We start from the raw sequence: 25,001 nt of genomic DNA, 5'->3' as shown, positions 1-25,001 counted from the left end.
AGGTGGAGGAGGAGGAAGAGGAAGAGGAGAGGAGATAGTGAGGCAAACAACTGTCCCACCCAAAGACCATTGTGAGCCATTTCCGGTCAGCGGCAGGGCAAACTGAAACAAGCTTTCCTCCTTCCCCACTTACTAGTATTTCAGGGAGGTTCATGTCAAAAGGCGGGTCTCTTTCCAGAAAAAGGGGAGGAGGAGGAAATATCTGAGATCAAAAGGCACTGTCCTGCCACTGGCCACTACCTGTACTCAAGAGACTCAGGAGCCTCAGTGGACCCTGTCACAAAGCCAAGCACAGCGGCCTGGCCTAGCCTTTTGCACATTCTTTCCTCCCATTCCCCTTTCCTTGCTTTAGACAGGGTCTCCCTACAAAGCCCCAGGAGGACTCAAACTCAGCACTGCCTTACAGGTGTGCACGACACGTCTAGCTCTTGATGGCTCTCTTCATGTTAGTCAGATACACTTCATAAAGATTTGCTTGGTGGATTATGGGCCATCCCTCATTTGGTGTTGGGGGAGGCGATGGAGGCTTTTGCCTGGACCAGTATGTGAGTCACATCTCATTAACCAGCAGCTGGGGGGCCTGTGGGGCACTTGGAGGGACCCTTAAAAGTCAGGCCTCAGAGCAGGGGATGTGAAACAACAGTAGCATAGTCTGTTGTCACAGGCCTCCCAAACCAAGTGCCCTATGAGTTAGAAACAAATTGCTACAGAGAACTAAACAGAATAGCTCAAATCCACATAGGGACTTCAGGAAGAGGCTGCTGCTCAAACAAAACAAGCTTGATAGACACCAGGATCCCTCGGTGAAGAAGGTAGGAACTACAGAATACAACCCTGAACGTCCGAATAAGCAGACAGGAAATCTGTCCCTGGTGGAGAGCGGGCTGTCAGAGCGTGTTGAGGGCCAGAGCTGCAGCTGGAGCAGAGGAGACCAGTGCTTGCAGGGGCTGTGTACTCGGCCAGAAGAGGCTTTTTGATAACCCACACCCTCAGCAGGATGTGAGGGAAAAAGAGGGAGAAGTTACAGCACACAGAAAACAAACAGAAAAGCCAACAGCCATTGAGCACTGAGCCTGGTGACAAGCATCGCATGTCAAACCAGAACTCCTAGCTACCACTCAGAGTCCGAGTCCTCAAGTCTGCAAGTGCTCTGTAGGAAGGGCTCTCTCTGACTCTCCTCAACTCACTGTAGCTTAAAACTGGGCCTACAACCCATCTCGCATGGCACATAGGGCACGCCACATGGCATGTAGGACCCGCTGCAAACAGCTCGCTCACTCCTAGCTGAGCTCCTGGTGCATGGGGACTCTGCCTCATTGTAGAGCTGCCAAAGACTTACTGCTGAGAAAATTTCGCCTTCTTCCCTTGATGGCTTAAGAATGTCACGAACTGACTTCCTTCACTAACTTCCAGAGCATCCCACTCACCCGCACTGGGCCTCCTGTCAGGAAGCCGCCTGCAAGAAGGCACATCCTGACCACTGCCTGTGCGGTGCAGAAAGTCTGTTTGTTTACATTCTCTCTGCCCTGGTTCCATTAAAGGCCTGAAGTACTTCAGCACATGTGGGGAGGGTTAGGGAAACTACAGTTGACATGGAAACCCAGGACCGAAGAGCTGGTAAGGACACGGAGACGCAGCCCACAGGCTGGTTAGACAAGCACAAACCACAGGTCAGATTCGGGGTGCAGGAGGAAAACAGCATTCTTTTTTTTTTTTTTTTTTTTTTTCTTTTTTTCGGGCGGGACCAACAGGGCCTTGCAGCTTCCTAGGGGCCTACCACTGAGCTAAATCCCCAACCCCAAAAACAGCATTCTTTAAGGGAGGCAAAGCCATGTCCTAGAACTCCTACTGAAAGAAATTTCTCATCTAAATCTGTCCCTAGGGGACACAGCCTGAGGAAGGTGCTATTAGAAGAATGCCAGCAGCCATGGGTCTGCACCTGGAGCTACACTCAAGACCTCAGGCTCCAAAACACCCCAGGCTCCCTGAGAACAGGAAACCAAAAAGTATCCCACGTGAAGGCTGCAGAAGCAGTCTACTGTCCCAGCAGCACCCCTGAGCCTTAGCCATGGCACCTAGCAACACTCGGCCCCACGCATGTGCTCTGCCTGTCACCCAGCAGCACCTCTACGTGTGCACCATGAGGAAGACCCGCCTGCCTTCAAGCGACACCTCTGTACCCATGTGCCTGCTCCGCCTGTCTCCCAGCAACTCTGCAACACTCACCATGCAGCTGCCCCTCCTGCTGCCACCCATTACAACTCAAGCAGGGATACACATCCCACAGAGAAATGCTGCCACACCTGTGGTGTGTGGTTAGACCTCACCTTCCAAGGCCTCAATCGCTAGCTGGAGAGCAGCTAGCTCCTTCTACAGCATTAACGCAGTTACTTGCCTATGAAGCTTCATGTGCTTTATTTGTAAAGTTATACATATTATGTACATGGTATATCATCTGGCAAACACTTTACATTGTTACACTGAAAATATCCTAATGGCACTTTTTCCGGATACTTCCATTTTAAAAGGTTTAATTACAAAAGTACCCTAATATGCTAGATATGGGTGTGATTAATGTGTGAAAATTAATGGAGCTGTAAGTTTATAAATTGTGGACATTTAAAAATGTAAATTTTGGGGTTGGGGATTTAGCTCAGTGGTAGAGCGCTTGCCTAGGAAGCGCAAGGCCCTGGGTTCAGTCCCCAGCTCTGAAAAAAAGAACAAAAAAAAAAAATGTAAATTTTACCTTAAAATGACATTTAAATATCATAGTACAAACACTATAGAAAAGCAAATGTGTGTGCACAGATAAGATATTACTTGTGAGTTAAGTGCAGTAGAGCAAGACAGAAGGTTCACTTGAGTTCCAGAGTTCAAGGCCAGTCTGGACACATAGCAAGAACCTGGCTCAAAAAGGAAATAGTGTGTGTGGAAAATTCATGGGCCGCCACCACTGTGCCCCACCAGGAAACATGGCACTATGGCCACTCTGCTCCATTACAGGAAACTTAAAGATGGCACTTAAGTCAAAATAGGGAGGACCAAGTTGCATCTAAAGAGTGCATCTAGGGCTGGAGAGATGGCTCAGTGGTTAAGAGCACTGACTGCTCTTCTAGAGGTCCTGAGTTCAATTCCCAGCAACCACATGGTGGCTCACAACCATCTGTAATGGGATCTGATGCCCTCTTCTGGTGTGTCTGAAGACAGCTACAGTGTACTTATATATAATAAATAAATAAATCTTTAAAAAAAAAAAAAAGGAAAAAAAAGAGAGCATCTAATGCACTAGGGCCTGGGTAAGAATGGCTTCCCCAGTGCACAGATCTAGCAAGGAGCTTCAGTCCACACACACACACACACACACACACACACACACACACACACACACACACACACACACACACACACACACACACACACACACACACACTCCAGGGCACTGTCAGTCCCCTCTCCTGCAGTCTGTGTTCACAGCATGACTTTCCTACCAGAACCTTCTGAAAGCAAATGCACTCTCGGCTGAGCTGGAGGGGGAGGGGTGCAGCTGTTTTAAGTTTTAAAGTAACACTAGACTGCAAACTGACTGAATTATTTCGGGAGCATTGACTATGGTAAATGGGAGGCCTTTCTGCTAGCAATTAACATAAATTAACGTGGATGGGCCTTGCAGGCATCCTGCCTTAGCTTCCCTGTATTTGTATTTCATTGTATTAAAGAAGCACTCAGTTCACTTCTTGCTCACAATTACCGCTAATGGGGTTTACTTCAATAAGCCGCACCTGTACCCTGGATTGTTTGCTTGACTTGTTTCTCTTACATTTCAGGCTCTGGCTGCCTCCTTCGCTCGCAACTGATCTACAGTAGGAGAGGATCTTAAGAGTTGCTCTTGGCAGGAAAGCCTGCTCCTCCACCTCACTTTGCTGTCTCCCCAGAGCTGTTCCTTCTCTACTTTTAAACTGCCATGTTGTTTCTGTTAGGGAGCAGCACTTGGTAGCATATTTAACTTCAGACTCTGACAAGACAGGCCATGCGGCTACTGTCAGCCTCCAATGCTATGGCAGGCCACACGCCACTCACAACACTCTTCTGTACAAAGGTAACTCGCCAGGAGCCAAGTTAACTGCAGCACATCCCGAGTGTCCGAGAGGCACAAAGCATGGGATGTTTCACAGACATTCCCACAGTGGCCAGTCCTCTGAGTTCAGCAGTAAACTACAAGAGGACTGATGTTCCCTTAGGAAGTAAAGGGTAACATGGTTAGCTTGTGCTAACTGGGATCCAGACATTAGTGAGATTCCCTCTGGAAGTAAAGGGTGGCGTGGTTAGCCTGTGCTATGACTGTAACACAGTCAGATGTGTACCCTGTGCCGGTGTCCTAAATACTCGGTTCTGAGTTACATGCTGCCATGTAACAGACGCTCCGTGTTCCACCAATGGAGACACGGGTTCTGAGCAACCACATTTTGATGATTCCCATGTCTTGTCTATCAATGCCTCTGGCTTTCTGAGCACGGCTATATCCTCTCTAACAGTACTCACTCGTTCTTGAAGTAGGAGAAAACACCTGGCTACAGAGGCACACTTCTATCCCAGTAAGTACTAGGGAGGGGCAGGCAGAAGGATCAGGAATTCAAGGCCAGCATGAGCTAGGTGAAACTTCATCTTAAAATAATAAATAAGAATCAGAATAAGGACAGGTATAGAGTCGTCAGAAGAACAGAGACTGGTTGACGCATGTTAAATATGAACAGCACTCGGCCAGGAAGGAAATGAATGTACAAACCAAAAACACGGTAAGAGAGCCAGTCTCCTGCCACAGAAGCTCAGAATAACCCCAAGCAGGTCCCAAGAAGAGGGCTAAGAATAGAAGTGGAAGAAGGCACAGCTGAGCAGGGAAGCGGATGCTTAGCATGCACAGGGCCCTGGGCTCCATACACTACACACAAACAAACCCACAGCAGAGTGACAAAGTTACAGCAAGGGGCAATTTCAAGAAGGAAAAGTGCCTAAGGCCCTTGGGGAGAAGGCGGCCACCGGCTACGGTGCACAGAGGAGGCAGTGTGAGAACAGTTCAGAGCGTGCACAGAGCTGCTGAAGCCGCTGGCATCCGGACCCACCTGGTCACATCCTGCATTCACCAGCTCCTGCAGCATCTGCCGGTTCACCTCTGCAGCTGCCGACGTGCCTGACTCATTGGCAAAGGGCAGGAGGGAATATCGGATTTCCCTGAGCGCTTTTTGATAAGGTCCGAACTTTGGGGTGGCTCTCATCTGCTGCTGCCTGGAGGCATCTTTGTTCCCCAGGACTTTGGCATCCAGGGAAGAAGTGTCACTGTTTGGTCCCACCAGCAGCCCCTGGGTGGAAGACTTGGCCGGCTGCTTCAGTCCTTCTCGAATCTCTTGCAGTCGCTGCCGGCTATTTCCAGAGTAAGTTGTAGCAGGAAAAGTCTTTGGCCTCATCGTTAGTCCAGTTTCCTTTTACCATAAATACAATCTTCTCAAGAACAGGTAATAGTGTCAGTGAGTTGTAAACATGCTTCCAAAACAACTTCCTTCAATTTCTGTCGTTCCTAAAGAGAACCTAAAATTTTCCAGAGTTTTCATTTTGAAGACCATCGCTTTCTGAAAAAGAAAACGGAGTAAGAGTATTCATTTGTGGATCTCACATAATGTTAAAGCTACTTTCCAGAAATGCACTGTGATTTTGGAAATATTCCACCTAGAGAGTAAAGCGCAAGCGCATCACTTTCAGAAAGTGTCGTGTGCTACTTGGCTCTGGAGCTGTCCCTGTAACAGGCAGCCACAGCCAGGTGGATCCACAAACGCCCAGGGTGACAGCATCTCAACAACAGGCAAACTCACGGTCTGTAATGTGTCTGAAAACCACGTCTGGGGTTAGAGCTCAAGACACCAAATAGACGTCTAGCTTGTCCCTAATATCAACCAATTCCCGATCCATATGTCCCTAAGCCTGTGGCTTCACCCAACATCTTCACCCACCTGAGGCTGTGGTCCTTCGCATTGTTTGAAAATTTTCCTGACGAAGCCCTCCCCAATTTTTCTGAAGAAAACAGATCCAAAACTTGCCTTATTGAAGGTATTCTTTACTATAATTCAAAGTGTCCCACACAATACCCTGAGAATGAAAGTGACAGCGCTGGAGAGCTGGCTCAGCGGTTAAGATCACCTGTCACTCTTCCAGAGGGCCAGGGTTCAATTCCTAGCACCCACAGGGTAACCACAACCATTCTAACTCCAGTTCAGGGAATCTGACGTTCTGATGCCCTTCAGGCACCGGTCACTTAACTACACGCAGGCAAAGCTCTCATGCACATGAAGTAAATGCGCTTTAAAGGAGTGAGGTACTGGAGAGTGTTCCAGTGGAAGCCATGCTCAGGAGCCTTCAGCTCTCAGAAAGCAGGAAAAGGGCACTGGGAGGCGCCACCCTCACGATGTGCACCAGGCCTTTTCCCTGGGCTCTCAGACGTGGTCTGATGCCCTGGTGATTGATGCTCATCAATGTCCAGAGCAGTCAGCTGCCCTGAGATGACAAGAAAAAAGCATGATACTCTTCAGTATGCTGTGATGCTGAGCTGTGCGCTGTAGGGTTTATGGATTGAATATATTTTCTACTTACAATATTTCCACTTTATGATGCATTTATCAAGAGGTAACCCAATCACGAACCAAGAAACATCGATACTCCCCATAGTGAGACACTGTGCCCTCGCCACTCACACGGTCTTCACCTGCACAGTGCCCTCTGTAGGAAAGACAGACTGACATGCCCCAGATCATACCAGTCTTTTACACTCCTCCCTCTGACTCCCTCTCACTCAAAAGAGCGCAGAAATCTGCTTCAAAGGCTATACTTTGTTTGGAGTTTCAAACTGACCCCCAGAAGAGTACCCTCTAAAGAAAGGCAAAGAATTGGGACTTCTAGTTCAGTAAAGAACCCCATAACCCAAAAAAAGACCCTGCTTAACAGACTTCTTCACATGGGGCAAAAATACAGGTAACTAACATTATCCATTACCTACTACAGGCTAGACACTGTCCTAAGTTTTATATGAATTAAGTTACATGCTCTTACATAACCACATACAGCAGGAAATATTAGAAATGACATTATATTGACTGTGCTTTGTATGGGGACAGTGGTCTTCACTGTTGTAACTATCCAATCTCTTAGTACAACTGACAAGAATCCATTAAAAGAAGTAGACTAAAGTTCCCAACATGAAATCTACATTTTAATATATGGTTTCTAGTATTCTGAGCTACTGAAATGGTTGTGTAAGGCAATATAGATAGTGAGCTATGAGATCAGGCAGCTGAGTCCCCAGGCCCCAGGTTGGCTACAGCCCAGAAGCCTAGAGCTCTGCTTAATTGATGTAAAATGGGGCATATTGCAACCACACTCATTTCCAGGGACTTCCTGGACCGATCATCTGTTCTGAGAGACCTAGATTTCTAAAACCATAAGCTCACATTCCAACAAAACCAGGACAGTTTCTACAAGCCTGCTAAACATGTGTGGAGAATCCTGGGAGGACTCACTCGGTTAGGAACTTACAAACTTGCCTTTCCACTCAGAATTCACCTAAAATCAGTTTCTAAAGCTTCCACTTTCTTCCCTTTCTTTCAAAAATTAGAATTGTGAACACACCTTTGATAAACACTGGACAATAAGCAATTAGGGGAGGAAGGCTCTGCTTGGCTCACAACTCCAGGTTACAGCCTCTCATTGCAGGACATCACACAGCAGGTACTCGAGAATAAACACACACATTCATGCTCACTCTCTACACAGACACAGCCCAGCATCCTGAGAACAGCAGGGCCTGTGTGAGTCTTCTGCTTCAATGAATACAATCAAACTGATGCCTGCAGATAGGCCCACAAGCCAAACTGATCAAGCAACCCCTCACTAAGACTCTTTCCCACGTGATACTTGGTTGTGCCAAGTTGACAATTAAAACTAACACCATCCATCTTTATAACAAATGACAGTGTAAGAAGGGGACCTGACATAATGCATCCATCCCCTCCTCCACTGTGCCTACCCCATCTACTCTGTAAGTGGGGAAGGAGTGTCTTCTTATGGAGAGTATGAGTACTTGCCTCTGTGCGGATGTGCACCAAAGAGCAGCCAGTGCTCCTAACCTCCGAGCCATCTCTCTAGCCCCTGGTGGCATCTTTTTTGAGATAAGGCCTTGCTATACAGCCAAGGTAAGCCTGGAACTTACAATCCTGACTCGGCCTCCCCATAGCTTAGATTACAGGCATGGGTCGAATGCCTATTAAGTCTCAGGCACTGACAGATGACGAAGAACCTCATCTTCAGCAGTTTTCAGTGAAGTGAGGCAGAGGGTGAGGAAGGTAACCGAATGAGCAGCAGAGGAGAGGCTGCAGGGGAGGGGAATCCACAGCACAGCACAGGCTGGATGATGGAGGGGAAGGTCAGAGAAACGGAATAGATAAGGAGTCTGCCTGGGGAGGGGGTGGGAGTGGAATTCCAGCTGGAGGGAAGAATGCAGTCTCCACAGGGCTTTCCCAGAGACTGAGCACAAACCCAGGACAGCGGGCAGCAGGACTCCAGGTAGAAGGGCCTTTGGCAAATGTGCAGAGCTGGGGTAAAAGCAGGGTCCAGGCCAGGAACCCAGAGGCTAGCTAGAGCCAGTGCAACACTCCAGTCCACAGATGCTGGGACAGGAAACAGAGACGGCTCCAGGGCTTGGTAACAAACCAGTGATCTAGGCTTAAAGGCACAAGGAGAGACCAAAAGAGTCTTAGGCATTAACCATTCACACACGCCATCAGGACAGAGGCTATAAGTTCCTCCCTTCCTTTGGGAAGGTGTGGTCTGTCACAGCCAGACTACCACCAAAGGACGCTAATAGACTACACCATGTTAAGCCATATTTTCTGCCCAACCCAGTGCCAAGGCCTGGTCACAGGGCAACAAAGGAGCCCCAGTGAGCTCAAGCCTTCCACGTGCCCCTGAAATTTGTTCTGAAACAGAGGCTGCTGAAGTCAGGAAGGGCAGATGGACGGGGCCATGGCAATCTTTTCCCAGTGCATACACTATTAGGCTGACAGCATTCACAGGGAACTCACGTGCTCAGAAGCAGCAGCTGTATGAGGCAGCAAGCCACTACCACCCGCTGCCCAAACCCAACACCTAGGAGCAGTGTGACAGTTTATACACGCTCCACCCAGGGACTGGTGTGACTCTGTTGAGGTGTGTCACTGTGGGTGTGTGTTTAAGACCCTCCTCCTAGCTGCCTGAAAGTTCAGTCTTCCACTAGCAGCCTTCAGATGAAGACGTAGAACTCTCAGCTCCTCCTGCACCATGCCTGCCTGCAGGCTGCCATGCTCCCACCTTGATGATAATGGACTGAACCTCTGAACCTGTAAGCCAGCCCCGATGAAATGCTGTCCTTTTTAAGAGTTGCCTTGGTCATGGTGTCTGCTCACAGCAGTGAACCCTGGCTGAGACAATCCCTTTGACCAGCTTTTGTCCTTCTTACTGTGGGATTACACAGCCTCTGGCTTCTGTTTTGCTACTGGGGCATGATACTTGCTCACTCATCCATGTCATGTGTGGCAGCAGCCATCACTCTGGCTAGGTGCTCTTCTCCTGTACAGATCTCCCAGAACTAATGCCTGGTGACACAAGCTCATGGTCTGTAGTGAGGAGGAGGCTGAGTGAGTGGTCTGCTCCAAGGCTTTGCTTCCCACATCAAAGCTTTCCTCCAGGCCTGGCGAGCCCATGGCAGCTGCTGTGACACTGGTGTGAGGAAGGACAGTAGAGGCTGGACCAACTCCAGGCACTGGGAAACAGGAGTAGTCTCAGCACGTGTCCCAGAAGAGGGTGGCCATGTATACTCTGCAGAAAGGGTACATGAGACGACCAAGGACTGGGACTGGCTGCTGCCCAGCTCCTCTGAGAGTGGCCCAGAGTCTTCATATATGCTAAACATACTCTCGAAGAAATGGTTATACTTGTGATAGGAATCTCACAATGTAGGACTTTGAACCAGTGCACAAGCTGAACATGATACAAGGCGTCCCTTTCACTAGGCATTAAAAGATGGCCACCTGTGACCGTGCAGCTTAGACTTTGAGAGACAAACAACCAATTATTTAAAACTTGTATGAAACGTGTTGATGAAAATTTGACAAGAAAGCCAGGGGTGGTGGTGCATGTCTTTAATCCCAACACTAGCGAGGCAGAAATAAGCGGATCTCTAAATTTAAGGCTAGCCTGGTCTATAGAGTAAGTTCTAAGACAGCCAGAAACCTGTTTTGAGAAAATGGGGGAAAAAACAAAAACTAAAAACCGCTTGGGCCGTCACACAGACTAGTGTCTAGAGGATAAATGTAAGTGGTCCAGCCTAATGGAACTAGTGATGCTCACAGGACAGGGCTACAGTATATTACAGTGATGCATATCAGATCCAGAGACAAGAACCAGCCCAAATTCAGCAGGGATAGCAGAAAAGATGCCACGATGAACACAGAAGCCGGCGTGTCCGTCCACGTGCCTCCTTGGTCAGTCAGGGTGGGAGGATGGCTTGAGGAGGAGGAGAAAAGTTCAAGGGAAAATGCCGGTGCAATCATATCCCAAGCCCACTGAACACAGACCTGCAGCCAGGCACCAGGCTGTGCACATCTGAGCAGTGGCTCAGCCTCTGGCCCAACAGCCTCGTCAGAGTAGACACTGAGATCCCATGCAAGTTAAAAGCACCAGGTCTTTCGTCACTTCTAAATGGCACACTGAGAACAAACTCACTGAGAATTGGCTCTCCCCCCTCCCCTGACAGCAACTTAAGGGTCCAATTGTCACTTCACACCTACACCAATGCAACATCTGCCTATAAGATGGACCAGTGGGCTTTTCTGCAAGCAGTGTATGAGACAGGCAGGGGGCTGTCTCTGCTCACCCCCACTAGTACCTAACACATGGCCCCATAGAGCCAGGGTATACCTGTTTGACAGTAGTCCTCCTTCATCCTTAGCAGGTGCTGTAGAGCACAGAGATCTGGGCTGGGCAGGGAGAGTGCTCCATCCACAGCAATGCCCTGCCTCTGAGTATGACTCCAATGGCCAAACAAAATGTCACTCAGTGGGGCCAGGCATGGTGGCCCACCCCTCCAATCCAGAGGCAGAGGCAGGTGTACCTCTGTGAGTCCAAGGCTAACCTGGTCTACACAGCAAGATCCAGGCCAGCCAGAGCTACAAACCGTGACCCTGTCTCTCAAACAAAACAGAATAAAACAAAAACAAGCAAAAAAATAAATAAATAAATTGGCTAAAGACAGTTCTCCCAGGACCACTGCAAAGCCTCACATGCCCTCACACTAGTGCTTGGTCTTCCCAAGGAAGTCCCATGACAGACAGGCCACAAGGTAGATAGACGATCTTAGAGACATGGTGTTGAGTAAGTAGCTGCTCACAAAATACACTGTACCACTCCGCTCACATTGCATACCTAGAGTAAGCAAATCCAGAGACAGAACAGAGATTGATCAGAAGCAAGGAGACAGGAAGTGATGGCCTGATGTCCATGATAGTCTTAGGTAATAGACAAATGCCGTTGGACACAGTGACGAGAATACATCTTATGTCATGGGACTCGACTGTACATACTTGCAAACAGTCTCTCTCTCTCTCTCTCTCTCTCTCTCTCTCTCTCTCTCTCTCACACACACACACACACACACACACACACACACACACACACACACACTGGTTCTCTTTCTAAACCATGATTTCTAGTTGACATTACTGCCCCCAGACACTGGTTCCCACTCTGACTAAATGCCAGGGGTGGCTCACACACCATCCTACCCCTCTGTCACTCTAACTCAGACACCAAAACACCAAGGGAGGACTTTCAGAGATTGTCCAGCATGTGTTCTGCAAACACTCCAGTCATAAAACCAGTCAAGGGACTGGCAGTGTGGTTCAGTGTACGACACCTACCTAGTAAGCAGGAGGCCCTGAGTTCCAGCCATGTCAAGTCCTACTACACAATCCACCCCTCCTCAAACAAACAAACAAAACCAACCCCATGAGGTTGGGTGCACAGGAAGAGCAGGAGTTCAGAACCCTTGGCTATACTGAGTTTGTGTCTCACAGTACAAACAGCTGACCAGAGCGGAAAAAGTCAAGACCCTTCTGTGTGAGAGTGGAGCTGAGCTAGGGGCCTGGAACAGCAGTGTTTTGTTTCTGCCTGCCCTTTCCGGACTCATGATCAATTTGAAGCACAGGCAGGCAGAGAAGATTCTTCAGTGACACCTCATAAAGCTACCACCTGGTTTTCTTCAGTGTTTTGATTTTTCCTTCCATCTCTGCCCAACATTTTGTAGGAAGTGCTGGTTCTAAAACATCCCTGGTCCTACCTATTGGCGTCCCTGGTCCTTGACAGAATCATCTAGAAAGAAGCATCCTTTCAGTGTCATAAAGAAGAAAAGTTCTTGTCACAGCTCACAGACCTTGTATTTTTAAGGTTTAAAGACTAAACCCTGGCGTTATAGCCAAATCTTGAATTTTTAAGTGAAATTTTCATGGAGGTACTCATCAGGCAAATGAAGACTACAGATGGGGATGAGCTACACTGAGCTCTTCCCACGCCATTTTAACCAGACCTGACAGATGGAAATTTTTCCTTCATCAATAAGTTTATAAATATGACCCTTGGGAATATCAAGTAAGTAAATCCGGCTTTAGAAATTTTTTTTGGCATTAACAACTGATTTAAATGTATTCTAGAGTAGAGAAGACAGTGAAACGGAAACCAGAAACAACTAAGTAACTCTCACCTGTAATTCCAGCCCTCAGGAGGCCAGCCTGGTCTACTCAGTGAGTCCCAGGCCAGCCAGGGCTTCCTAATGAATCCCTACCTCAAAGCAAAGCAAAACAAAGACCCCAAACAAACAAAAAACCTGCAACAAATCAGGAAACAAAACCACTTCACTGCAAAATGAGAGCCCATTACCAAATGCTCTGCAGGGCTGGGCGGCTCCCAGCCACTGAGCCAGCATTTTAAGCATTCCTTCCATGCTTCCTACCAAACCCAATTCCAGTCCTCCCGGATCCAGGACAATGAATGCTAGCAGATGTCTTTCTCTCAAAAGTTTCTCCTCCTGCTTTCCAATCCCATACAGGCTGCGAAGCACATATCAAACGTCAAACCAGCCAAGGCCTGTCCCTGTGCACATGCTGACCCTACTTTAGTGGAGTTTGTTGTTGTTTGTTTGTATGTATGAATGTCACAGCATGCCAGAGAGGTCACAGGACAGCTTGCAGCTTGCAGCTTCAACCACGCAGGTTCTAGGGACCCAACTCAGGTCATTAGATTTGGGCTATCTTGCCAGCCTTGTCTGTGAATGGTCTGTGTAGCCTAGGCTGGCCTCAAACGCACAGTCCACCTGCCTTAGCTCCCCTGCACTGGGATGGCAAATGTTTGCCTCGATGCTCCCATTTTGTTTCATTTGTTTATATGTTTTCTGGGGGGGAAGACGGGGAGCATATTTTAAAACAGCATTTCTTAGACCAAAACCTCCAATTATTATTAAAATCTCATTCCCAGCATAAGTAACTAGCAAAGATGAAACCAATCAAGCAGAGAGGCCAGGCCTCGAGCCAGACACAAAATGTCAGATTTACATACCGCCACATAGATACCACCCCAGTCCCGCCTACCCCAGAAAGTCATTGGCTAAGGAGGGTCTCCCCAAGGAAAGCAGTTGCTGTCTTCCTAAGGATTCAGGAAAACAGTTTCCCCACAGTCCAATAATCAGGTCACCATAAGACCTTGGTGAGTCTATGTGCAGTGGCCACAGTAGACAAGTGTTCCCTGCAGAATCGAAGAGCAATCGGTGAAAGAGGAAAGGACAGACCACCTCCATCAGCATTCCACATCTGAACAAGCTTTGCCTCCTCTGAACCCACCCCTCTCCACGTTCCCCATAATGTGCATTCTATTAAAGAACCCCAGAGATCAACCTTGCTCAAGCATTCGTGTGTGTGTGTGTGTGTGTGTGTGTGTGTTCGCCTGCCTGTTTTAATGCAAGAGCATGAGTCTTTCAGGTCTAAGACCACATTCTACACAAACAGGAAAAGCTGGAGGACTACAGCTGACAGAGGAGTGTGGAGCTACTCTTGGGACTCTCCAACTCCTGTGTAAAAGCTTGAACACAAGCATGAAGAATGGAACCAGGCAGTCAGACAATGCAGGGGAGGGGGCAGGTGCTGTCTGGGGGACTTTTAATGTTTATGAAATAAAACAAAACAAGAGAAAGCCTCGGGAGGTAGGCTGGAGTTAATTAGTAATGGAGAGTGTTAGCCCTCAGTTCTCCTACTTCAGATAACTGCTGAGGGCAGAGGGGTTAGCATTCTAAACCCTACTTCTTTCAAAAACCAACTTCCATTCCTCAAGGTCGGTGCCACCCTAACTGACTTAGAGGTCTGCAGGGTCTGCAAAGGTATCAGGGTTAACAAGAAATGCATGCAATGCAGCCCTGCTATGAAATATGACACTTTTCATTCTCCCTCCAAAACAATCCTATGTATGTCAAATATTGGCACACAAACAAAAAGTACTTGTTAATTAACTTTCAAAAAAAAATCCCCAATCTCAATTATGTCGACACAGTCTAGACATTAACCAACATAAAGTACTTGCCAAGTGAATGGTAAGCATTAAGCGGTGCCAAATTTCCCTAATTTTAGCATCCCCCCCCAATTATCTTTATTTCCAACATTACTTTTTTATTATAGCTTCAAGATGAAACACTCAGCTTTAAAGCATTGAGAGAAATAAATAAATAAATAAATAAATAAATAAATAAATAAATAAGCAAGCAAGCAAGCATTGAGAGAGCAGTTAAATAACATTCAGGGATATTAGCAGCCCAAGCAGGTCCTTAAAAACTCGGGCTGCCTTTCAGAGGGTGACACAGCAGTTGTGCCTTTACACTTCCCTGAACTCCAGCTGCTCCAGAGAACAACCCCAAGCAACGGGCTTTTTAGAAGAACCGAGATTTCTGGGAGTTTCTACAGCTTCCACGAAGCTGACACGCTCCTTCTGTGGACCGGAACATGTCAACCATTTTTAGAACACATTTACAGCACAGACAATATAAATGCATTAAATTTATATTCTGCGGTCCTTCAAGCATACTATTCTTAAATAGTACGGAATATTGCTGAAAAGTTTCGCGTTATTACAAGCATGAAATAAATATGTGCTGGTCTAGGTTTCCCGATACAAACACAACACCCCCACCCCTGTTGCCCTACCCCACATGGCTCCCCAATAGCTTTCAAACGAGTTTAGTGTGGATTTACCAGCTCCAACCTCCATTCCACTCTCCAGTGGGTTTTAAGAGCCTAGGGCAGGCTATTTACAACACAGCATTTAAAATAACAAGGCATTTTATTGTAAACGTGTTCCCCGCCCACCATTGAAAGTCCCGCCCATCACTGAAAGTCCCGCCCACCAAAGCCGTGATTCACGAAGAAATACGGACAGCTCCAATTTACATGTATACTATTCCAACTAGATGGCGAGGCTCAGTTCAAAACTTCGGATTCTGTAACTGTGTTCTAATTCTGCATAGCAGCCTCTGTTGGTACCATATGAAGCTGACATTTTGAAATGTGGTAAAAGTTAAGCAATTTTCACCTTGGTGAATTCGTTCAACTGAGTTTGCTATACCTGGCTAACCAGACAAAATTTTACGAGAGGCTCAATACTGTAATGTCTTGTTAATTATAGTTAAGTTAAAACAGGCTTTCTAAGCAGCGCCTGCATTCCAGTGCTGTAAGATTTTTTTGTTAGCCCCTTATTACAACAGTTGCTAAAGGGGGGGGGTCACAAAAAGTAGCCTTGTCTCCAGATTTAGCACTCAAAACTGGTGAGCATCATTTACAGACCAAACCTGGGGTTAAACTAAAAATACGGAGCAAGATTTGGTACAAATTCGCTAATAAACGGCTACATTACAGGCAAGCAGGGGAAATTTAAAGGCGTGAAAAGTCCTCGCTCAAACTTTTTCGTCAACAAAATCTGCACGTCCACTTCTCTCCCGCTCACGCTCCCAGGCATACGTTCTCACCCGGAGGCCTCCAGCACGCCGCTGGTGGCCAAAATCTCCCGGGTGAGACCCCGGCCACGCAGGCGAGGCTTGTGTGTGCGTGACCAGGGCTGGGGACTGGAGCTGCGGACTCAGGCCGCGGAGTCGCGACGGGGAGGAGCAGCGGAGGCCGGCCCCGGAGAAGTCGGCTCAAGAGAGGCGTTACGCAACTGCCCCGCACCGACTGACCGCCGGACGGCTCGGCAGGAGCCGGGGCACCGGACGGGCACCACGCCACCGAGGGCCGGAGGTACAGCGCGCAAGGCCGCGAGCGCGCGTGGTGGACGGCGCGGCGCACTGAGGCCCAGGCTGGGCGGGGTCGGCGCCGCGGGACCCGGGGTCTGGGCCTCCGGACGCCGCCGCGCGAGCACAACAAAGCCGCCCCGCCGCCGCCACCCGCTGCCCCGCACCCGCCCGAGACCCACCCGACGGGCTGTCGGTGACCCGCAGGGCGGCTCGCCTGTGGAACCGGGCGGAGCCCTGTCCCGACAAACTTCCCGGCTGCGGCCCCTCACCTCCGGGAGCGCTCTACACCCTCGGCGGCGTCCTGGCCCGCGGCTCCGGGACCTCGCGCGCCGGGAGACCGGGCGCCGGTGGCGGCAGTGGCTGCTGACCCCGGAGGGTCGGGGGAGCTCGGGGAAGCGGCGGCGGCGCTGGCGGCGGCGGCTCCATCTTCCCGGGGCGCTCACGCCGCGGTTCCGAAGCGCAGACCCAAGCGGGACATTCGCTACATTGTTGGCATTCCACGGGCGTCACGTGACCCCTCCTCCAGCGTCACTCCCGGCCGCATACCAGCCCGGGCGGGGCGCCCGCGGCCTTGCTCCCCGCCGCCCGCTCCGCCCCGCTGGCCGCTTCCTGCGCCGTCCGCCTGTCCCGGCCACCACCTGCCCGACGCTGGGCTCGCGTCAGAAGTCGGCAGCCCGGGAGCGCCGGTTTTCCCAAACGCCTCGTACCAGTCGGTGAGAAAAGTAAGTTCACAGGCCCGGGTGTCAGCTACAGAAAGTGCAGCCCGCTGCTGAGACCCAGGCATCAAATAATAAACTGGGACGCCTGACAAACCGAGCCCAACTGCACGCAGGATAACCAGCTCCCTCCCCGGGCACGTTTTAGGAAAATGCCTTATAGGTTTTATGAAACACATCAGTGGTGCATGAACCCACCAGGGAGACTGGCGTTTACACTTCGGCCACTCCTCTATCCTCCATTTGGGGATTTGGTCCAGGGACAGACGCTGAGAAATAACAGCGTGGAAGCCAAGTCCTTCGTTTACTATTGGCTGTCTAACATCACACTTCTCACCACCTACGGTCTGTGGTAAGTGATGGTGAGGACTAAATAGTCTTCAAAGTCAACCCGGTTTCCTCTTTATTTAACAAACGTGACATTTGGAGTTTCAATTCCGGAAGAAATTCTCAAGAGTGAAGATCATTTGTACCAGTTTTTATTTTTGTCCTGGGGAAAGAACTCGAACCTTCTGTGCCACATTCAGGCTGTATTATCAGAGGAACCTTTGTCAGGACCGTTTTAACTGCCTCACCAGCTTTTAGTCCTGGGCTGTCCCCCTCCCTTCTCTTAAATCCCTTAAGGCGTCTTCCAGAGAATCTTCTCAGAGTTCTCATTTCTTTGTCCTTTGAACTTTAATAATTAAGCCTCCTGCAGATTAGCCTCGTTTTCTTTAGTCAGCCAGACCCTGTGTGCTACACTGACGCCTTGCACAGTGAAGGAAACCAAGGCATCAAGTAATGCTCTATCAAAGAGGAGTCTGGCCACTCACCTGTGAACGTCCTCTCCCATCTCGGAAGCATGCTGGCAACCTTCACTGTATGTCTAAAGACTTAGAAACGTTAGTGAAGCCATTAAGTGGTGCACACCTATAAGCCCAGTTCTCAGGAGGCTGAGGCAGGTGATCTCTGAGTTCAAGGTCAACCTGGTTACAGAGAGAATTCCAGGGCAATTCTCTGGCTACACAGAGAATCGGGGTGGTGGCTGGGGGATGGGGGGTAGCTTTTGTCAAATGAAAAATGCTATAAAGTAAGTGGTGGTGGTGTTTAGAATGGAAATATCCCTCAAAAGTACATGTACTGAAGATTTAACTTCCAACCTGAACCCTACTGGGACCTTTCGAAAGTGGGGCCTAGTGGAAGTGTGTACCATTGGAGAGGATGTTGGGACTCTTCCTGTCTTGCTTCCATGGTGCCTATGAGGTGAGCAGCTTTATCTCACCCAGAGAGCAAAGCCAGCTGACCACCACAGACACAGACCTCTGAAGCCAGTCACCTCTTCACTTCCTTTAAGTTGCTTACTGATACGAATAGACTCTTTCTGTCCATATAGAAAATACTTAGTCAGTTGTTTGCACTGGAGAAGGGGCTTAGCCGTTCAAAGCACTTGCTACACTTCCAGCAGGAACGCACCAATGCCTCTAACTTTTTAACAAGAGCTTTTTGAAAACAAGAACTTTTTGCAATTGTAGCGACTGTTAAAATAGAGAAAAGCCAAGAACATCTTGACTGCAGGAGCAGCAGAGAGGGAAAAGTCACACAGTGGAATACATACGGCAGCTAAGGGAAGAGGCTACCTTTAGTTTTGCCAATAGACAAATGGTTACAGGCAGAATTCAAAACCAGTGTGGGGTGAACAAAAGCAAACTGCAGAAGTGTGCATATATTGTGACACCATATCTGCAAATAAACACAGGCTTTAGGACCTATGCTCACCTCATAGTATAAGTATGAACTCTTCCATAGCACATCCATGATAGCTGTGGCCTCTTTAGAAGGAGTGGAAATGGGGCTGAGGAGGGCAAACTAGTGTTTTAACTTAATCTACAGTGCTTGCTGCTTTTATTAAAAAGCCAAAGGTAAACTCTCAACATTTAATTTTTTTTTACATTTATTTTTGTGTATGAGTATTTTGCTCAAATGTAGGCTTGTGTACCACATGTGAGCCGGGTACCTGTGGAACCCAGAAAAGGGCATTGGATCCCTTAGAACTGGAGACACGGATGGTTGTGAGCCACAAAGGTGATGGTACACTATGTATGCCTTTAATTTTTAAAATGTTTTTAAATACATGTATTTTGAAACTAGAAACAGGGGTTGGGGATTTAGCTCAGTGGTAGAGCGCTTGCCTAGCAAGCGCAAGGCCCTAGGTTCGGTCCCCAGCTCTGGAAAAAAAAAAAAAAAAAAAAAAAAGGAAACTAGAAACAAATTGGAAACAAGTGTCCAAGATAGGGCTTTGAAGAAGAAACTACTTGACAGTCAGTCAAGTCAGGCATTGTGTGTACCCATAGTCCCACCACTCAGGAGGTGTCAGCCAGAGGCTCTGAGGTTAAGGTCACCCTCAGCTACATAGTGAATTCTAGTCCAGCTTTGAGGCCAGCAAGACATTATCTTTAAATAATAATAATTAATAATAATAATAGAAAAGTATAGTATCTGAATATAGTGATTCTAGGTGATGTTTTTATCTTTAACTTTTGATACATCAATAGTAGGATAGCCAACAAAAATTTTTTTTTGAATTAGTAAAATAAGGGACTGGAGAGATGGCTCTGCAGTTAAAAGCACTGATTGCTCTTCCAGAGGCCCTGAGCTCAATTCCCAGCAACCACATGGTGGCTCATAACCATCTATAATGTAATCTGATGCCCTCTTCTGGTGTGTCTGACAGCTACAGTGCACTCATATAAATAATAAATAAACCTTAAGAGACTAGCAAAATAAGTACACTTACGTGATGTATGTAGTTGAGAGAAAGAAACACAAGGCCAGTTGAGCACAGCGTCGTCTTTAGTGACAAAATTGCCATGTATAGATTGATATGTTCTTTGTGTGCGCTGTATTGTAGCCTAGAGTGATGGTCCAAACATACATTTTGTCTCATCCAGTCTTTAGAGGAACCATGTTATTAACCCTTTCTGATAGAAGAAGGCCTTGAAGTACAGGGAGCCAAGTAATTTGCCCAGGATCAAAGAGCTGAGACTTGAATCTAGGTAGATCTAACTGCATAGCTTAGAAGCACTGAATTATAAGGCTCTCCTCAGGTAATCACGGGAAGTCATGATTACAACGTAGTCATAAACACGGAAACAAGCCAAATTAACCCCTTTACTCAGGTGCTGTTCTTGGCTGGTTGTTGTGTTGCTGAAGAGGGGAGCCAGGGCCTCACAGGTGCTAGGCAGGCACTGTGCCACTAAGCTGTCCCCAGCAGTGTCTGAAGAGAGGAGTGTGACTGGAAGAAGAAATGTCTGCAGAGGGAGGAAGAGAGGAAGCAGCACAAAGCAGAGACATCTGTCACAGACCTGGCTAGGGCTGGGCATCCTCTCTCCAGTAAGGCTCCTGAGTTTCAGAGAGGATAGTTTAGGGTCCACCCAAGGAGAATGTCCCTCAAGACTGACATCCTGCTCACGTTGTCTCTGAGTGCAACAATCCTGACTACTGACTCAACGTCCTTCGTGCCATTGGGTGTCTGGAGAGCCGGTCTGGTCTTCGGGCACATTCTTGTCTCCTTACTTGTCACCAGTGTGATGGAGACTCATCGGATCCGTCTCACTGCAAAGCCGCTCTCTCAACAGTGATGAAAATAAAGGGCAGGGTGAGGTCAGATGGAGAAAGGCCCGGATGCCGGGAAGAGGCGCACACTGACTTGTCTCCTTAGGAGTTGGTTTCCCATGTTTGCCTCTCGTTAACTGGGCTACAGCTTCCTGCATAACAGGAAACCATAAAGAGCCTCCTAACTGACAAGCACATCAAATAGACGTTAAAGCCGTCTTTACTGTGTCAAATATCAAAGATTAAGCATGAACCATTTCTGCTCAAGTGTGGTGGTGCAAACCCACAATCCCAGCACTCAGGATGCTGGCATGGGGAGACTGAGAGTTCCAGGCCAGCCTAGACTGTATGAAGACACCTGTATGAATGCGTGAATGAAATATTATCTGTCTCTGACCCAGCTTCAGGGAGCTCCTTCTTGGCTGATCCTTGGCTACCCTGGTTCAAAGGTGAGGTGTAGAGATTTCAGAAGAGTTAACCGTATTCCTTTGCTAGTTACCTGATACATTTCCATGATGCCTTGAGCTCCTTTTTAAACCTTTAAAAAAAAAATTCATTTATTTATTTATTTTTTTTTTTTTCTGGTCAAGGTTTCTCTGTGTAGCCCTGGCAGTCCTGAAACTTACTCTGTAGACCAAGCTGGCCTGAAACTCACGGAGAGCCACACTGCCTCCCCACTGTAAGGATTAAAGGTGTGCTCAACCATACCCAGCGTATTTATTTTTATTCTGTATGTATGGGCGTTTTACCTGCATGTATATCTCTGTACCATTTGCATGCAATGCCCAGTGAGGCCTGAAGAGGGACAACAGATCCCCTGGGGCTAGAGTTGCAAAGGGTTGTAAACCAATGGCATCTAAAATAGGCCAGCCTTCAAACTGCAGAATCTGACTCTTAACCCCAGTGACAACAGGAGTGCGTATAGGACATTCTGTCTGCAGACGATTACTTGGCGGGCACACCCCATGTTTTCACAAACAGAAGTAAGTAAAGTAGAAATGGAAAATGGAAAACATTTTCACTCTCCTTTGGTTTTCCCTCTGCCTTTTCTCCAGTTAGGTGTTAGGCCCCTTTTCTCCTCTCCTATCAAGTCTGGCTGTCAGTGTGGTGTCTTAGGCTGATACCCAACACATGGGATGGAAAAGCAAGAGGGATTGGACTCAAAGTCATCATCCTCTGCCTCATAGCAAGTAAGATGGTATCTTAAAAAAAACAAACCAAAAAGGGCTGGTGTGCACCTCAGCAGGTAAGGGCCAGCAGCAAGCCTGATGACCTGACCCGGGATCCACGTGTTGGCTAGAGAGAACTGACTGCAGTGTCGGGCACACACAATGCCAGACAGACAGACAAAGGTAAAAACATTTTTTTTTTTTTTAGAAAAGCCAAAACAGGACAAGAGATATGGCTCAGTGGTTAAGAGCACTGACTGCTCTTCCAGAGGTCCTGAGTTCAATTCCTAGCATCTGATACCCTCTTGCTACAGTGTACTCATATACATAAAGTAATTCTTTTTTATATTTATTTTATGTATATGAATACACTGTCACTGTCTTCAGACACACCAGAAAAAATCATCGGATCCCATTACAGATGGTTGTGAACCACCATGTGGTTGCTGGGATTTGAACTTAGGACCTCTGGAAGAACAGCCAGTCCTTTTAACCGCTGAGTCATCTCTCCAGCCCAATAAATAATTCTTTAAAAAAAATTAAAAATTGTGTTATGATGGTTTGTATATGCTCGGTTCAGGAAGTGGCACTATTAGAAGGTGTGACCCTGTCAGAGTAGATGTGTTACTGTGGGCGTGGGCTTTAAGACCCTCATTCTAGCTACCTGTAAACTAGTATTCTGCTAGAAGCCTTCAGATGAAGATGTAGAACTCGCTCCTCCTGCACCATGCCTGCCTGGATGCTTCTATGCTCCCACTTTGATGATAGTGGACTGAACCTCTGAACCTGTAAGCCAGCCCCAATTAAATGTTGTCCTTATAAGACTTGTCTTGGTCATGTTTGTTCATAGAAGTAAAATCTGGACTAAGACAAAAATTAAAAAAAAAAAAAAAAAGAAAGAAAGAAAGAAAAGAAAAGCCAAAACAACACCAATTAGCATCTTAACCCAGGGCATTTCAAGAGCTGTCCCACTGAGGCCCTTAGCCACATTTAAGTATTTTTCTCAGCAATGAAACAGTTTGCATATCAGGGCTAAATAGAATATCAGCTCTCAGGCTTGTCTTGCGGTTTTAAAGTGTGAACTCGTCCCCGATTTTAAATGATTTCTGATAGCTTTAGTTCTAGCTATCATAGAGAGACTGCCCTAGAAAATGCACAGAAGTGTCCTATGCAGCTGGGGCAGCTCAGGGCCCAGGACCCTGCGGACCTGCTCGTCCGGATGCCTCCAGTCATACTCAGGTGTTTTCGTTTTCCAAATAGCCTCTCTGTGTCTTAGATAAGGGATGACGAGGAGTTACATAAATGAGCATTGCACAATGAGAGGAGAGGCTTGTTCCTGGGAAAGCACAAAGGATGGAATCACATTCTCATTTAAACAATCCTTTGACAGCTCGTACTGGTAAGAGGGAGAGCTAGTAAGGGAGACGTCTCCTAACATACCCCCTTTGCACTCCCCTGGTGCTGATTGCCCTTACTTGAATATTCCTTAATATAGTTATGGTGGGGTGCAACTCCTGGGTCACACCCAGGTCTGTGTCTGGAAAAGTTCCACTGAAAAGGCCATGCTTTTACTTTGTGTGTTTTAAAACATTAAAAAATCAAGGGGCTGGAGAGATGGCTCAGTGGTTAAGAGCACTGGCTGTTCTTCCAGAGGTCCTGAGTTCAAATCCCAGCAACCACATGGTGGCTCACAACCGTCTGTAATGAGATCTGATGCCCTCTTCTGGTGTGTCTAAAAGAAGGCTCAGGAGTGGGATGCACACCTTTAATCCCAACACTGGGAGGCAGTCTGGAGGATCTGAGTTCAAGGCGACCTTGGTCTGCAGAGTGATTCCCAGGCCAATGAGGCCCTGTCTAAATAATAATAATAAAAACAAAACTACGAAACAGGCCAGAGAGGTGGCCCAGTGGTTAAGAGCAATGGCTACTCGTCCAGAGAACCTACCTACCTGATGGCTCACAACTGGCTGTCACTCCAGCTCTGGGGGATCTGATTCCAACCTCTGGTCTCCTCAGGCACCAGACACACAAGAGGTGCACAGACATACATAATTTAAATTTAAATCCATAAAATTAATTTTAAAAAGAAAAAAAAATGAAACAGGCCAGGTTTGGTGGAACAAGCCTTTAATCCCAGCACCTGGGAGGCACAGGCAAGTGGATCATTATGGATTCCAGGGCAGCTTGGCCTGCAGAGTGAGCTCCAGGCTAGTTAAGGTTATATCGTAACATCTAGTCTCCAGAGGAAAGGACAAAAACATTAAACAAGGAAATAGTATCTCTGGCCCACTCTGGTCTCAAACTTCTGGGCCCAAACAGCCTGTCTCAGTCTCCCAAATACTGGAGCTGCATGCAAAGCCTCAGCTGGCTCATCAAAGCCATTCGCTCTTTATTCACCTGTTTTTGAGAGAGGATCTCATGTAGATGAGCCTGAACTCTTGTCCCCCAACCCCCTCCACCTGCTGGTATGTAGCCGTGTGTTGCCACACCTGCTAACAATTTTAATGTACTATTTTGTATCAAATATCGGTAAACTTTGTGAAGAATAAGTCCAAGGCTTTTGTCTTATCACAGTCAATTTCTATAACAAAATAAAGATTTCCAAGTCACTCGGGAGGACCCAGCTAACCTCAATCACCAAACATATTTATCTGTGTAATTGATTGTAAAGGAACTGGCTTCGAGATCTATGTTTACCTCGGATTGTGAACAGAAGTGTGAGCGAGCTGCTGTTTGGGTGGTTAACTCTTACTTTAACAGACACCAGCTGTTTTCCTTTATCTACCAGATACCAGATCAGAAAAGAAAAGTGAAGTAAGTGTTATCATTAGATGCTCGGGGAAACGTGGCCAGAGGAAAGCCGAGCAGAGGCTGATGAGTGGACTCCAGGGCAGAAGTGCAGGCCTGTGCAGCCCTGGCCGCGCCGGAGTGCAGAGCAAAGGGAAGCTGCTGCCTTTGCATAATCAAAGACTGCCTTTGATTATGGCTAATGGAAGGCCAAGAAGAGTTGGAACTGGGCGAATGTCCCGGAACTAATCCCCAAGGACTAAGGACAGAGGTGAGAGGAAGGATCAGAATTTAAAATAAAGCTACTTAGCAAGGGAACTGGGCTGAGACAAAGTCAGGAGGAAA

The 25,001-nt window shown here is 47.6% G+C and overlaps 1 protein-coding gene across 1 annotated transcript in view; it reads right to left on the bottom strand.

Moving 5' to 3' along the window:
* Lats2 (large tumor suppressor kinase 2) overlaps nt 1–16,900 on the bottom strand; it is a 50,926-nt gene extending 34,026 nt beyond the window's left edge. The window contains exons 1-2 of the mRNA XM_032917685.1: nt 16,663–16,900; nt 5,118–5,621 (exon numbers count right to left, since the gene is read on the bottom strand). Of these exons, the coding sequence (XP_032773576.1) occupies nt 5,118–5,459 (342 nt within the window). The 5' untranslated portion in view covers nt 5,460–5,621; nt 16,663–16,900. The remainder of the gene's footprint in view (nt 1–5,117; nt 5,622–16,662) is intronic.
* Between the last annotated feature and the right edge of the window lie 8,101 nt (nt 16,901–25,001).

Source organism: Rattus rattus, chromosome 12, assembly GCF_011064425.1.
Source record: "Rattus rattus isolate New Zealand chromosome 12, Rrattus_CSIRO_v1, whole genome shotgun sequence".
Lineage (NCBI taxonomy): Eukaryota > Metazoa > Chordata > Mammalia > Rodentia > Muridae > Rattus > Rattus rattus.
The sequence above is the reverse complement of the archived record's forward strand: the minus strand, read 5'-3'. Positions and strand labels throughout refer to the sequence as shown.